The sequence below is a fragment of the Pelobates fuscus genome, chromosome 3, assembly GCF_036172605.1.
Source record: "Pelobates fuscus isolate aPelFus1 chromosome 3, aPelFus1.pri, whole genome shotgun sequence".
NCBI classification, from domain to species: domain Eukaryota; kingdom Metazoa; phylum Chordata; class Amphibia; order Anura; family Pelobatidae; genus Pelobates; species Pelobates fuscus.
The window spans coordinates 75,320,689-75,336,286 of record NC_086319.1 but is presented as its reverse complement, the minus strand read 5'-3'; the positions used below and the strand labels follow the sequence as shown (position 1 = coordinate 75,336,286).

Here is a 15,598-nt window from a genome sequence, read left to right as displayed (position 1 = left end):
GTACGACAACGGGGCCACGACCGGTGCCCACCGCCACGGGTCTCTGACACGAACAGCTTGTAAGGTCGAGACCTAGATACAGGGTTAATGGTTAAGAAAGGTTAAAGTTAATACGGACCATTACCTCCAACTGCTTAAACTGACAATGCCTAGATAATAGGTAACTGATTGTACATAGTTCAAGATGTCACGGTTTGCAGAACCGAAAGTTTACCATAATATGCCTAGCTAAGAGGTTAGTAGCCATTATATGTAACGGTTGCCATGGATCACTAGTGCTAACGGCCTTTACCGACGAAGCCTAGACAAACGATAGCCGATTGCCAAACGATACAGCAGACACAGGCCTGCTCGACCAATCGCCCTCAGTGCTGAGGCCTAGATAACTGGTCACTAATTGCTAATTGCTAAGTTTCCGCGGACATCTACCGCTCACCAATTAGACTGACAAAGCCTAGACTCATGGCAACCGACTACTACAGACTCAGGCTGAAAAGGGTTTGCACAACTAAACGTCCAACCCACCTGCCCCCATAACCCCTCCCCCCGACCCTTCCCCACAACCCCGACCCACTACTGATCCCAGCCCAACGAGACCTCGCTACGGGAAGAGGATGTACGACAACGGGGCCAAGACTGGTACCCACCGCCACGGGTCTCAGCCACGAACAGCTTGTAAGGTCGAGACCTAGATACAGGGTTAATGGTTAAGAAATGTTAAAGTTAATACGGATCATTACCTCCAACTGTTTAAACTGACAATGCCTATATAATAGGTAACTGATTGTATATAGCTCAAGATGCCACGGTTTGCAGAACCGAAAGTTTACTATAATGTGTCTAGCTAAAAGGTTATTAGCCACTATATGTAACGGCTGCCATGGATCACTAGTGCTAACGGCTTCTACCGACGAAGCCTAGACAAACGATAGCTGATTGCCAAACGATACAGCAGACACAGGCCTGCTAGACCAAACGCCCTCAGTGCTGAGGCCTAGAAAACTGGTCACTAATTGCTAAGTGCTAAGTTTCCGCGGACATCTACCGCTCATCAATTAGACTGACAAAGCCTAGACCCATGGCAGCCGACTACTACAGACTCAGGCTGAAAAGGATTTGCACAACTAAACGTCCAACCCACGACGCCTGGATAAATGGCTACTAACTGCCAAATGTTAAGGTCAACATGGACCTTTATCGCTAAATGTCTATACCGACACTGCCTGGATAAAGGGGTTTCACTATCCATTGCTAAGGCTGCATGCGACCGTTGTTACATAAATTGTACTCTTACTGGCTATTTAAGGCCTCTGTATTACTTGCACTCACCCAGACGGCAGGGCTCGGACACCTCCAACACTTGTTCGAATCAACCACCCACGGACTTTGCCAGAGAGCAGAGACTCACCACCCACACCCCCACGGGTTACTGCCCTCCCACAGGACGAGCTCACCGGACTCGCAATCCCTACGTGAGACCCGCCCTAGAGGCAGACCACCCCTTTTTACCGTCTCTACCGACCCCTCTACTGACACAAAGGGGGAATACAGGCAACAGGAGACACTTCCAGAACACCCCAAATCCACCCTACACCTCCCACGCGCACATCGCGCACCCCCCCCACACGACCTCAACCAACTCAGCCACAGCATCCATAGCCACAGAGTGACACAGATAAAAGGAAACACCTAGGTAACCCACACGAAACTCCGACCAACCCACGTGTACTGGACACCCCAACCACCATCCCTAACCCCTCTCCCGACCAAGGGAGAAACAAACCACACCAGACAGCTGACATTAACACCCTTACGCTACACAGCACACGCACTAAACGCACGCCGCACCCCCGCACCAACACTACGCTCCCCCGCGTGCCCCCGGCGGAGACCACTAGAGGGGACCCGCCGGGCGTGCGTGGGAGACCCCACTCAGCACACACACTCCCACCCTCCCCCCCTTCCAAGACCGCGGGGCGTTGGGCCGGCCCGCGCGCCCGTTTGCGCAGACATGACCCCCCCTCAGATACACCCTTCCTGCAGGCATCAAAGGACACTACAACCGGGCCTCAGAATCTACACGATCAACGCCAAGGGGCTCAACTCCCCACAGAAACGAGCAAGAGCCCTGAGAGAACTGAAATCCCTGCACATCTCCACCGCGTTCTTCCAGGAAACGCACTTTCAGACGACCAAACATCCCAAATTCACAAATAAACACTACCCGCTGAGCTTCCATGCCACCAACCCGGACTCCAAGACCAAGGGGGTCACAATACTCTTTGCGGCAGACACACCGTTCCGCAAAGAAGAGGAGCTTGCGGACCCAGGAGGCAGATTCCTCTTCCTGAAGGGTACTATACACACCACGCGATTCACGTTCGCCAACCTATACCTCCCAAACAAGGGACAAAAACCCTTCCTGGCGAAAACCCTCGCACTACTAGACTCCTTCAGTGAGGGCAAACTAATCCTTGGAGGAGACTTCAATGCGCCGCTAGAACCTAAACTGGACACCTCCACAGGCCACACAACCCTCCCGGGCCATGTCCTCAGAGGCATGAAAGCCAACCTCCACGAACACCAGCTGTCAGATTGCTGGCGGATCCTACACCACCTAGAGAAGGACTACACCTTCTTCTCCCCCCCCCACAATTCCTATTCGCGAATTGACTACCTGTTCCTCCAACACCGCCATCTGGACGACCTCCTTACAGCAACGATAACCCCCATGACCTGGTCGGACCATGCCCCGGTCATCATCACACTCACCTCACCAACCCCATTCCAGAAACACTGGAACTGGAGACTTAACGAATCGCTGCTAGATGACCCCCTAATTCGCCAAGACGTGAAAACACACCTAGAACAATTCTTCCAAACAAACAGCGAGCAGGATTCCCCCCCGGAAAAGATATGGGAAGCACACAAATGCGTGATCAGGGGCGTCCTGATCAGACATGGCGCGCAGCGCAAGCGACTACGCACCCAAGAAACTGCCGAACTTGCACGAGCGGTAGCAGAACTGGAGAAACAACATAAGTCCACGATGGCAGACGACATATACACACAACTAGTCAACGCCAGGGCAAAGCTCAACTCCCACCTGTCCCAGAAGATCGCATTTCAATTCAGGCAAACGCAGAAGACTTTTTACGAATATGGTAACAAAAGCGGGAAACTGCTAGCGAGAGCACTGAGGAAAACCAGACAAAAAAGCTTCATATCTGAGATCACACATAATGGCACTACACATAACACACCGAAAACAATAGCGGAAGGATTCCGCACCTACTACGAAGCGCTTTACAATCTCCGCAATCAGGAAGGCACCGGGGAGGGGTCTGACGCCTCCAAAACCCACATACGAAATGAGTACCTTACCAAATACCTTACCAGCACACTGGACACAGACACGGCCGACGCCATGGAGGAGCCGATCACAGCGGAAGAAATATCACGGGCCCTAAAAATGGGCAAGAATGGGAAAAGCCCAGGCCCAGACGGCTTCACGATCAAATACTACAGAACATACCACGACTCCTTGATCCCGCACCTACTCAACATGCTCAATGCACTCAGACAAGGGGGGTCCCTCGACCACCACACCCTGAGAGCGCACATCGTGGTACTGCCCAAAGAAGGCAAGGACCCCATGACTTGCCCGAGCTATAGGCCAATCTCCCTGTTGAACGCCGACCTGAAATTATTCGCAAAGGTTCTGGCACTCCGACTCCAACCGACCCTACCACAACTAATCCACCCAGATCAGGTAGGGTTTATCAGCAACAGAGAAGCCAGAGATAATACCACCAAAGTAATTAACCTGATACAGGCGGCCAAGAGCGAACAGACGCCCGCACTACTGATCTCCACGGACGCGGAGAAGGCGTTTGACAGGGTAGATTGGACCTTCCTCTTCGCAACACTACGACACCTAGGATTGGGACCGAACATGAGGAGATGGATTGAAGCCCTATACAATGGACCGACTGCACAAGTCTACGTGAACAGCACATTATCTACACCATTTCACATACACAATGGCACCCGGCAGGGCTGCCCCCTCTCGCCCCTCCTGTTCGTGTTAAGCCTAGAACCCTTCCTCAACGCGATCCGCACCAACCCAGATATCGGGGGCATAAAAGGCAAATGGGGGGAAAGCAAAATTTCAGCCTACGCCGATGATCTGCTGTTCACGATCCGAGAACCGCACATGGCACTCCCAGCTATCATGCTAGAATTCGAAACGTACGGCTCATTATCCAACCTCCGCATCAACTACTCCAAGTCGGAGATCCTACACCTGGGATGCGACCGCACCCTGATCACGACCCTCAAAACACGATTCCAGCTCCATTGGCGTAAGGACGAACTCAAATACTTAGGCGTATGGCTCACGGCGGACCCAACCCACCTGTTCAGACACAACTACCCTCCCCTCCTGGAACGCGTACTCAAAGACCTAGCAGACTGGGACGTACCACACATCACCTGGCTTGGCAGAGTAAACGTTCTTAAAATGAACGTCCTTCCACGCTTCCTATATGTGCTCCAAACGCTCCCGATACATATCCCGCAATCCTTCCTGACCCAGGTTCGCACAGCCTTCACGAAATACGTATGGAGGAATCGACCGGCCAGGATAAAATACGACATTCTTACAAAAGCCAAACCGCAGGGCGGACTGGGACTCCCGGACCTGGCCAAGTACCACCAGACGACCCACCTACAGCGTATAGTTGAATGGACCCAGGGGACAAGAGACAAACTCTGGATAGCCATGGAAGCTAGCTTCTCAACGGACCCGCTGAGCTCGCTCCCATGGCAACCCCCAGGCCAGACGAGCAGGTACAACATCAGACACCCCACAATAGAGGCCACACTGAAGGTGTGGAGAAGGATAGCAGGGAACCCGGACCTCGCACCAGCTATCTCCCCCCTATACCACCTCTCGGGCACAACACAATTCCACATGCTCAACAACCCCCGGACCTTGACTAACTTAGGCCTGCCCTCCCCGTGCAGGCTACACCACGTCCTAGTGAACGGGACCATCCCTCCGTTAACGGAAAGGCCCACACCGAACCCGCCTGATCATATGACCAAATTCCGATACCTCCAACTGGTGAGCGCACTGAAGCGAACCCCCAACCTACCCTCGGCAGCTAGACCCCTGACCACGTTTGAGACCATCTGCACGCAAGACACACCCACGCCGCATGCAATATCACTCCTGTACCGGCTACTGACCACACCGCAGGGAGACACCCGACCTCCCTACTTTACCAGATACTGGGAAAGAGATCTTGGGCATCCGCTGACCCAAGACCAATGGACCACAGCATTCACGATGACACACAAAACCTCCATAAGCACTAGATTCCAAGAATCGGGATATAAAATGATATCGCACTGGTATAAAACACCGGAGAAACTCGCCTCTATGTATGACACGAGCGCACCGGAATGTTGGCGATGCGGAACTGAACTGGGCACACTCTACCACATCTGGTGGACATGCCCGCGGATCAAACCTTTCTGGCATGATATCCATCAGGTAGTTCTGACGCTCACAGACAACGCCGTAGATCTTACACCAGAACACTACCTACTACATCTGACACCTCTACAGCCCCCTGCCTACAAAAAAACGATCACCCCATATCTGGTAAACGCAGCACGCAGCCTGATCCCAACATTCTGGAAGAAAACCACGACACCAACCCTGACGGACTGGATAACAAGGGTAGAAGCCATAAGGACCATAGAGGAAATGATCTTGACGGCGAAAGGAAGACCCCAGACATACCTGACGACGTGGTTCCACTGGCTACAATGGCTCACCACTAGACAAAACCCGGGACCACGCCCATGATGGATGAACAACGAAGGGTGAGGGCCCACGGACCCCGGGACACACACACCCGGAGACAGGGCACATGAGGACCGAGGCGGCGATACCCGAAGACCTGCAACGAGACCACACAGCACCGGCTGCGCAGAGGGGGGGCCTGGGCGCTGGCGGGACGCGGGGGCTCGGGCGCCCCGAGGAGAACCCACCCCTAAGCCCTACCCCCTCAGGAACATGACATACCCTCCCACGAAACACAAAGACAGAACAAACACAGACACGCCACCACCGACCCAAGCGGTACCACATGACACACCAGACCTCCCCCTACTGTCCTACCCTCCATTAGACACAAACGACAGCACCACACCCAAGTAGAGAGATGGAGGGAGGACACCCAAGGAACCACCCCGACCTAACTAGTACGACACGCAGTTAACCCGACGGACCCCAATCCGGAGACGGCCCCGAATAGAGAGAAACAACACAAGGACCCCACAACACGGGTTCTGACCACAGACACCCCCACAAGGCAACCACCAGAGACATACCGCTTTACACCTTTACGAAACACGACCTAGGTACATAATATAGCACTCTATCATCGGTTCTTCGACTCCCTCTGGAACGCACGCAGCACCGATCACTATGCAATATACCATAAAACAATATTACCATAGCGACGACACCCCATGAGCCCACACACACCCAAAATACTTGAGAAAGATACAATACCAAATGATACGAAATGTCGACCTCAAAACTCACAGGGATAATTCGTTATAAGCCTCTGCGTAGGCTCAGATTGCAAAACTACAGATGTACCAAAAACGCATCTCAAACCATCTATCAACCCTACCACACTACCCCTGCGTGGGTAAACTGTTCTTTGACAAATGTTAAGCAATGATCTCCATTAGTGAGGCCGCAACCACTACGAAATACATCGTAAGTCTCCTCTTGTTTGATTGATTGATGCTTTAAGCCTCTACGTAGGCACCGATGCACCGTTTTTGCAAACCTGTTACATGTCCTCTAACACTTACCAAGTTCTTATATACTACAATAGTGAACATGTCACACGTTAATATCCGCTCTCCTTAGTTTAACGTACAACTGTTTTACGTATAAATGTCACACTAGTTTAGTTTGGCTATTGGTCCAATCGGGAAGGTTAATCTATTGTAAAACTTATAAAACTGTGCTCACATTAAGCTACAGTATTAATAATTACAGTTATGAGACCTTTACTTCGACAGCGTTACTGTCAACCTACTCAATGTGTCTAAAATGCGTTAACTGCCATCTTATTATCGGACATAACTTGACTCTGCTTGTTTACTACTTTCAAACAATGTGTGTTTATTTGATGCCTACCCGTTTGACATTCTCATGTCCGCAACAAAAAACATGTTTGTAAAATGTCCATGCCTGTCTAATAAAAACCGTTGGAATGAAAAAAAAAAAAAAAAAAAAAATAAGCCAAGTAAACAAATTCACAAAAAAAAAAAAAAAATAATCAGCAGCGGTACACGGCACCACACCCCAGCGAACACCTTACCTGCACCTGGCACATCACCATGTCTGAGCTGCAGGCTCTCTGGACACTGACTACACCATGGGGCTATGACTTGCCCCGAACTGGCAAGGGTTAACCGGGCCTCGGGTCCCCCCTTTTCAGCAAATAACCATCTTCAGGGTTCTTGTTATTCATATTTTATTTTTATTTTTTTACTGGGCCTCGACACGGCTGTCACGGGAATCCAACCTTTCAGTTAAGGTCATCTCTGTACTGTGATGCTAGGGATAGTTATTTGCTTATTTTTTCAATTATATCATCTTATGTTATTTACACCAGTACCCCGCAGTACATGTTAACACATAAAATAACTACTTGGTTTAAACTTTAAGTTAAGGGTTAAATAGCAGTCCACATTGGCGTGCCGACTATGGGAGCCGGTTGTCCTTCCCAACGCTTCTCAACGCATCCAAGTAATCCCTGCGGCCACTATATTGCTTATTGTATGCAAGCATGTTTAATTTCCTTTGGTAGGCTATCCCTGGTGGTCACTACCAGACACATAAGCCATGCAATGTCCAGTCTACACAGTTGAATCCCATGCCTCCATTATCCTCGCTGTTAATACTACTACTATGTTTTATGCCTCAGTACATAACATGCGTAAATCCAGCATACCCCATATATTTTCCTATTAAGCTCAACATGAGACCGACATATCCCACTATAAGCAAAAGTGAGCTTATATACGTTACTCAGTTATATGCATACTTATACCGATAATGCGTTCACACTGATATTGCCTCAAGCTTCAGTTTATAACGAGCGTAACAAGCTTGACTACTTTACTATTTTTTCTTTTCATACTTAACATGAGACCAGCATATTTCAATGTAAGCAAAGGTGCGCTCATCTAGGATACTCGAAGCTCCATGCATACTCAACCTTGTAGGTCATGTTATTCTACGATACTCGGTTATATGCATACATGTACTGCTAATGCCTTAAGCTTTAATCTATAAACAAGCGTAAAAAGCTCGACTATTTTACTAGTTTTATTTTTATTCATATTTGTTCCTCTTATGTATAACATAATATTGCATATTTCAATATAAGCTACAGTGTGCCCATCTATGATTGTCAAAAGTTATGTGCAATCTTACTCTAGCATGTCATATTACAAAAATGTGCAAATTATCTACAAGCCATGTTTATGTTCAACCCGATGAAAAACCGCGCTTGTGAAAGCTAATGTGGCTATACAAGCACTGCTGTAACTCCTTTTGCGCAACAAAAATAAAGAATAAAAAAAAAAAAAATAAATAAAAAAAAAAAAATTGGTGTTTTAGTATAAGCACCACACTTTATACACAATATCTATATATAGTATTTAATTATCCATCTTTATAGATATCTATCTATAGCTGTGTCAAAATATGTAAACATATCCATTGAGTCTTATTTACCTACCAGAAAGTGAACTCCAGTGGTCTCTATCATCTTTGGTTCATTTCTGAAAAAAAAAAAAATAAAAAAAATTTATATATATATATATATATATATATATATATATATATATATATATATATATATATATATATATCTATATCCACATACATACATACATAAACTGCATATTATCATCAGATATTTTGAATTAAATAAAATAAACTACAGTGGAATACACAAATAAAGCAAGCAGTCAAGCAATTTTCATTTAAAAATGTACAAACACAAAATGTACAAAACGTAAAAAGTAGAAAATATATGCACGTGCTCTTATTCACCATGCAATAGCCTTTTTTTACGTTCATAAAGAAATCAGGGCAACTAGGAGTACATTTAGGTAGCTGTAATACCATTATTGAACGTTTGTGAAATAGTGAAAGAATGAGCCAGTGACGTGGATAAGGGCTAATCGGAGGTGAAGTGATGTGAGATGCAAAGGAAGGGAGTTGATGACAAGTGAGGAGTGGAGTGGGCACTTTTCTATCCACACATTTTCTCACGTCGCGCACTCCTTTTTGGTAACGAAGAAGTAAATTAAGCCCAACAATGGTGGCCTGTCCTCTCTTCTCCTCGGCTGTCTCATTTAAGCCTTGTATATCGTTCGAAACGAGGGGTCAAAGTGAGCGGGCCCACTCTCACAACTTGGCGTTAAACCATTCATAGAGCGTTTAACCCTTCAAAGGTAAGATGGCATCCAGGACCTCCCGGCACCATAACCACTTCAATGACATGATGTTGTTATGGTGCCCAGTGTATTTCTTTAGGTGCTTGAGTTACCTGCTGCCCGTATATAAGGCTGCCAATTGATGGACGACATTCATTACTACTTCATAACACCGATTAACAAAACAGGAAAGTTCCTGAAAAAAATAAATAAAATGCTCATTAATAAAACATAATGTAATTATGAGCTTTCCTAGCTGCACTGAGAGATTAGGATACATCTGCAACTCTTCAAGGCCAATAATAGATTAAAAGACACAATTACTGGACAAGGTACCAAGTCACAGCATGAATACTATTCGTATGCTGAATAGATTTATTTGTGTTTTTTTCCCCCATGGATGAGGACACAGAACATACTGCACCATAACCTGTACAAGGAATATAAAGTATTATGCTTGGAATGCCCTTTTTAATAAATGTACTACCGAATGTCAGAATTCACAGCTGCAATATTAAACGCACTGTCTGTAGTCAACAGAACCTACAGTGACACAGATGTAGTGTAAGAACACACGTCAAGTGCCAGATGGTCGTATGACTCACAGTATACTAAAAGCCTTCCACTCGGTCCCTCGTGGCTCCAAGTCAATATATTCCTAGTAACTAGTTATGGCTGAGCATATGAAAAGGGCAGGCATTGTGAGGCAGAGAAAAGAAGGGGTTAATGAGGAAATGAACAGCGTTGTAATAAATAAAAATGTATTAAAAAACACCTATTTGTCACAGGTTTACCTGTAAGAATGAAAAAAATCTTCCCATTTGGATTTGGGAATCTCCTTCCACCATGCTGGACTCAGCAGCTGCAGACAAATGAAACCAGAATTACATTTTGAATATGGTGGGTGTGTTGGAAAATACACAGCTAAACAAGATACAGGTAAGAAATTTGAATCATTTTAAAGAGAATCTAACCTACTGGCAAGTCAAAATGGAAACCATCAATAACAAGTATCAAAACTATTGCCCATTTATATGCACCGTTTTATTACAATGGACTTGAACCCGTTGTCTGAAAGTACAGGACTGTAGGCCTTTTGCAACCTGCTAGTCACTTTATCCTGAGATAGATGACCCTGTGATGCATTAAAGAGGTTTGCCCAGGTCCCTGACATCTCTCTCTATGTTCTGGATGGCTGAAGGCCTGGTCTACTATAGGGTTACAATCTTGCTCAAATTTGAGGTGGCTGTGGAGACAGACCATTTAGTTGAGGAGCAGTGATTCTCTGCCCGGTGTGCAACCTCATTAGTAAAGCTCCAACATTCTCCGGGTACATTCCAGAATTTCTGTGATGGGGTTGGCTGACGCACACAGCGCAGGGAATCAGCCACCATTGAGAGCTCAGCCATATTCTAAGTCATGGGAAACCGCATATAATATTTGTGAGTTCAGCTGTGTGTAAGGGAATGTGTAATTGAATATGTCTGTTTGTAAAGGAGTAAAAAATTTGTGTGTACATATTGATAGGCCCCATGGGAGGCAACAACCAAGCGTCCCCTGGAGTTTTGTGCCTCAATGTTAAACACTGCAGTTTTGGAGTTATGAGAGATTTTCATTGTAGGGCTTACCAGAGTTCTAGTGGCTGTCTTCCTGACATCCAATACAGGACACTTCCTCGCCCAGAACGGAGTTAACAAGTTTAAGTTGATTTTAGTCGATATGGGGACATGAATGTTCGTCTTACTTTCATTGGTTTAAGCACTGTCCCCTCACACTACAAGGTAGGCGCACACAGAGGAGCCTCCAATAGTGAATTACCACTAATTACATGAAAAATGTATAAAAACATAAAATGCACTCACAAACAATCATGCAGGACAGAGTACTTTTCTACCCGCACTACTGCTATGAAACTGCTCTGCTACGCCATGGTTAATTCAGTGGTTCACTGCACCAATAAATCTCACTGGGTAATCTTCTTCCAGTAAATGCTTCCACATTTGTCTACAGGTTTCGCGAGATACGGTTTCACTTTCTCAGGACTGCTTCACTTCTTTTCTCTCTGCCTCCATGGTATGAGTAAATTTTACCCAGGCTGCTGCTGACAGGCTGAGAGCATCACCTGACACACTTAGCCGGTCATTGGCCTCCAATGGGAGAATTTTTAAATACTATTCAGTGTTACAGTTTTTTTACATCTTCAAGACTCCTTCCACTAGACCGAACATTAGCAAGATCATTGAATAATGATCAGTGTATTACTGGCACTTACCACCTTCTCCGTAGAATAAAAGGCCATTATAGAACTTTGTTTCAGCCTGAAACAAGACACAAAAGTAAACATGAGAAAGACATTTATTACAATGGGAAATAAGCATATACAGTGGGGCTTAGAGTGAAGACCACTTCATAAGAAACATTTACTACCCATTAAAGGGCAAGGTTAAGCACTTTTCAGTGCTTACGATTCCGAGCGCCCACCCTCATTTGTGCATGACCTTTCCGAGCGCCCACCCTCATTTGTGCATGACCTTTACTTCTTATGAAGAAGGGGAGCTATAAGACAGTCCACCAAGAAAAGTTAGCTTTGGGTTGCCTTGTATGAACTTTGTCCCCATCACTTTAAATGCCAACAATTCACATTTGAATATAAGGGATACAACTTAAAAAAACAAATCATTGAATCTAGAATCCAGATATGATTTAAAAAAAAAAAAAAAAAAAAGCTCACCTCATACTTCAACTTCTTGATCTCACAACACAAGGCTGCGTACACAGTGATGACTTTATTCAAAACCTGAAAGGGGAAAAGAGCAAGGCTGAATCACGTCCAAAACATGACTTAACGTGTATTTTGGGTACAAACCAAGCACCAATGAAAGCACAACAATTAACCGATGGCAGGAACCATTTCCTGAGTGTGCACTATTATTTATACAACAACATACACTTCACATTGCCGAGTAAACAGCAGTGATGACTGTCCTGTAACGAAAATACCATCATGTAATCATTTCCCAAATTTCTTAAACAGTTATATTGTTACACAGAAAGTATCCTCTTAAGGGAATTGGTAGATTAAGTCACATTGTTAAGATTTTGTCTTGATTACCATATATTCCTGCAGTACCATCATTCCTCTGGAATGACGTTATTCATCTGGTGGTACTCAGAATGTTTACTGTACCGAACACTATTAGCATATGAAAAGATGGACGCTTCAGGACATTACCTTGTTTTCCGTTCGTATGAGCTCCAGAAGGCTAGACTGTTCATAGGGCACAAGCTAAAATAAAACATGGACATAAAACATGTTTATTCACAAAAAGGTCTATACAAAATAAGATTTATAAAACAGAATATGGTTTATTTTTCATTTTTGAGAATGGAAAAAAAATAAACATATGCAGGTTATATTAAAAACGGTATCATTCTATTGCCATCTATTGGCCCAATCGTGGCTCAAACCAGATGTCGCCCCTATCCCGGTAGTCGTAGCTAAAATTAAAGACACCTGTCTTACGGAGAATATGACTGCTAGAGTTAGAGGAACACTGAAGAAATTTGATAAAATTTGTGATTCATGGGTAACTGGTGATCTTGTAGACTGACCTGACACCAGTACGTTGGGTAGTTCTCACTGTCGGAGTGCCTGTGTGGGAACAGCATGAGAGTGGTGTCTGCACCCTCTCCCCCTTTGTCTCTTGTCCCTTCATCCCCCCCCCCCCTCCTACTTTTGGACAGCCCTTTCACAAAGTCACTGCTTCTATGACCCTTCTGGTTTCTTTTGTTTGTCTATTTCCCACTTTTCTCTCTCATCTGGTTTCTTTCCCCACACTCGGAATGAATACAGTAGTTCATAGGCTCCCCCATCAGAGGTCTCTAAACTACTTCACTCAAAACTAGGAGTTAAGATCCAACTATCTTGTCAGAGAGATACAAATCTTCAAAAAAGTGTTCATAAGTTATTGCATTATTGCATCATGAGCTTCCACTAGCTTATTTCATTTCTATTTCAATATTGAAATAAAACTTTTTGCTGGAAAACCCACTATGTTGACAACCGTTGTGACCTTCGTGCGATTTTATTTTCTCTGTCCATTGGCTTATCTATATCACTATAGCTATGTAACTCACAGTGATCTGTGTTTACCATAAGTAATTTTTGTCATTCAAAAATAAAGAATTTTACAAAAAATTAAACAAAATTTTAAAGTTTCACATAATCAAAAAAAAAAAAAAAAAAAAATTTGGTTGGAGTAACTGTTAGAAGAAGAAGGAATAGCACAATCTCAAGATTCCATCTATTAAAGAGACCGTTCACACTCAGGAGACCCATAAGCCTGATCTGCATCACATGGAGCACACACACACAATGTCAGAAGGGAAATCATGAGGCATGTAGGATTTTTTTTGAAAACTTAAAATTTTGTCCTTAACTGTAATATACAGTCCATTAGAGCTTGTTTTCTTTAAGAACAGGAAGTCTGTCTCAATGTAAAGATGAAGTAATTTTTACAGCATTACAGAAAAATTTGTGTTTACAGGAAATCAGAGTTTTACCACAAAAAATTGGATCTGAATCGCCCAGTTATGCAAGTGCAGTGCAAGTTATGGGTGTTGTTTCCTATGACCCCTAGAAATTTAGGTCTGTGATTTAAAAAAAAAAAATGATTAACCACCTCAAGGGTGAATCAATGGATCAAACTGCATAACCCCCTTCTGCCCCTATGTAGTATGAACAGTCACCATTTTGGGACTAAAGCTCTCAGTCCCCTTTTGTTAGGAGCTCTATATTGTTGGTCTCAGTGTATAACAGAGCTCCACAGCAATAGAACAAACAGTAATGTCTTTAAACTGCAATAAATGTGTGTAGAAATCAGTCTGTGTAAATAAGATCCACTGCTCTTGATCCAATTAATTTATGAAACTAAAATGTAATCAGTCAGTCATCTAAAATTACTCCGAGCAGCCCCACCACTACCCCTGAAATTAAAATGTCACCATCATTTTTGAAACTCTGGGAGGAATGAAACAAGCCACTTGTGAATTATTATTAAATTTATTTTCAAGTCTTTTAGGATAGTGACTTCCCACTGATGAGTTACAATATCAAACAGGATTGTATAATTTATTTAATTTTTTTGCTGTAAATTCACTGGATACACTAATAGCACTCACGTCAGTTTTAATTGAGTAAGATTTAAAAGGAGCAGGGTATGCAACATGACCACTACAATCCAGTGGTTTTATTTTCACATTATACATGTGGCTGAGGTGGTGGTCTCCAGAATAGACCGAGCACATCTCTTCTATGTTAGAAATGGCAAGACCACTAAACAGTGATTTATTTAAAAATGCTGCTGGCGTCCATTTTATTTTAAACACTAAAGAATAGGGCCAGTAGTTTCCCTTTATCAGCTGTTTTACTATAGGAAGTCTGGGTGCTGACAGGAAAATCCACGGTTATATAGCACCGTTATTATTGCAGAATAAGTCAACTAAAATATGTGAACTCATGACAGTAAAATTATGAATTATCTTATCAGTCTTTTTTTTTTGTTTGTTTTGTTTGGTTTTTTTCCCCTCAAGAAAAACAAAAGGAAGCTTTCTGGTTTATCTCAGGAAACTGAACAAATAAGGTTCTGCTAAGTCATCATAGTCAGTTAGTGAAGTAAGCAATTAGCACAGGCATTCTGGGGTCAACAGACACAGAACATTGCTCACGGCACTGGTTATAGTTGTAAAGATTTATCCATTCAGGAAATGAGGAAACACATTCTACAATACTATTCCAATCTTAATTCTATGGAATCTACTAGGAGTATGTATTATGCCAGTTCCAGGATTACTTTATTAACAAGGCTAAAATAAAAGGCATCAGGTGTGTACCTGTTAGAATGGTTACCTCACAGCAATGTAGCTCAGCTACCATCTTTTATTTCCTTACAGCCAATGCATCTATTAAAATGACGCTGTCCCTTACATTTCCTTTCCATTAATAAAGAAAAAACAAGACTCCAGCACTCTGTAATATCAGGTGCACTGTGGT

General features: G+C 44.3%; 1 protein-coding gene across 1 annotated transcript in view; it reads right to left on the bottom strand.

Moving 5' to 3' along the window:
- The window catches only part of WASHC4 (WASH complex subunit 4), a 62,503-nt gene that overhangs the window by 35,042 nt on the left and 11,863 nt on the right, over positions 1–15,598 (bottom strand). Inside the window, exons 3-8 of the mRNA XM_063447223.1 lie at positions 12,779–12,832; positions 12,278–12,343; positions 11,819–11,864; positions 10,341–10,408; positions 9,660–9,742; positions 8,844–8,886 (exon numbers count right to left, since the gene is read on the bottom strand). Coding sequence (XP_063303293.1) covers positions 8,844–8,886; positions 9,660–9,742; positions 10,341–10,408; positions 11,819–11,864; positions 12,278–12,343; positions 12,779–12,832 — 360 coding nt within the window. The remainder of the gene's footprint in view (positions 1–8,843; positions 8,887–9,659; positions 9,743–10,340; positions 10,409–11,818; positions 11,865–12,277; positions 12,344–12,778; positions 12,833–15,598) is intronic.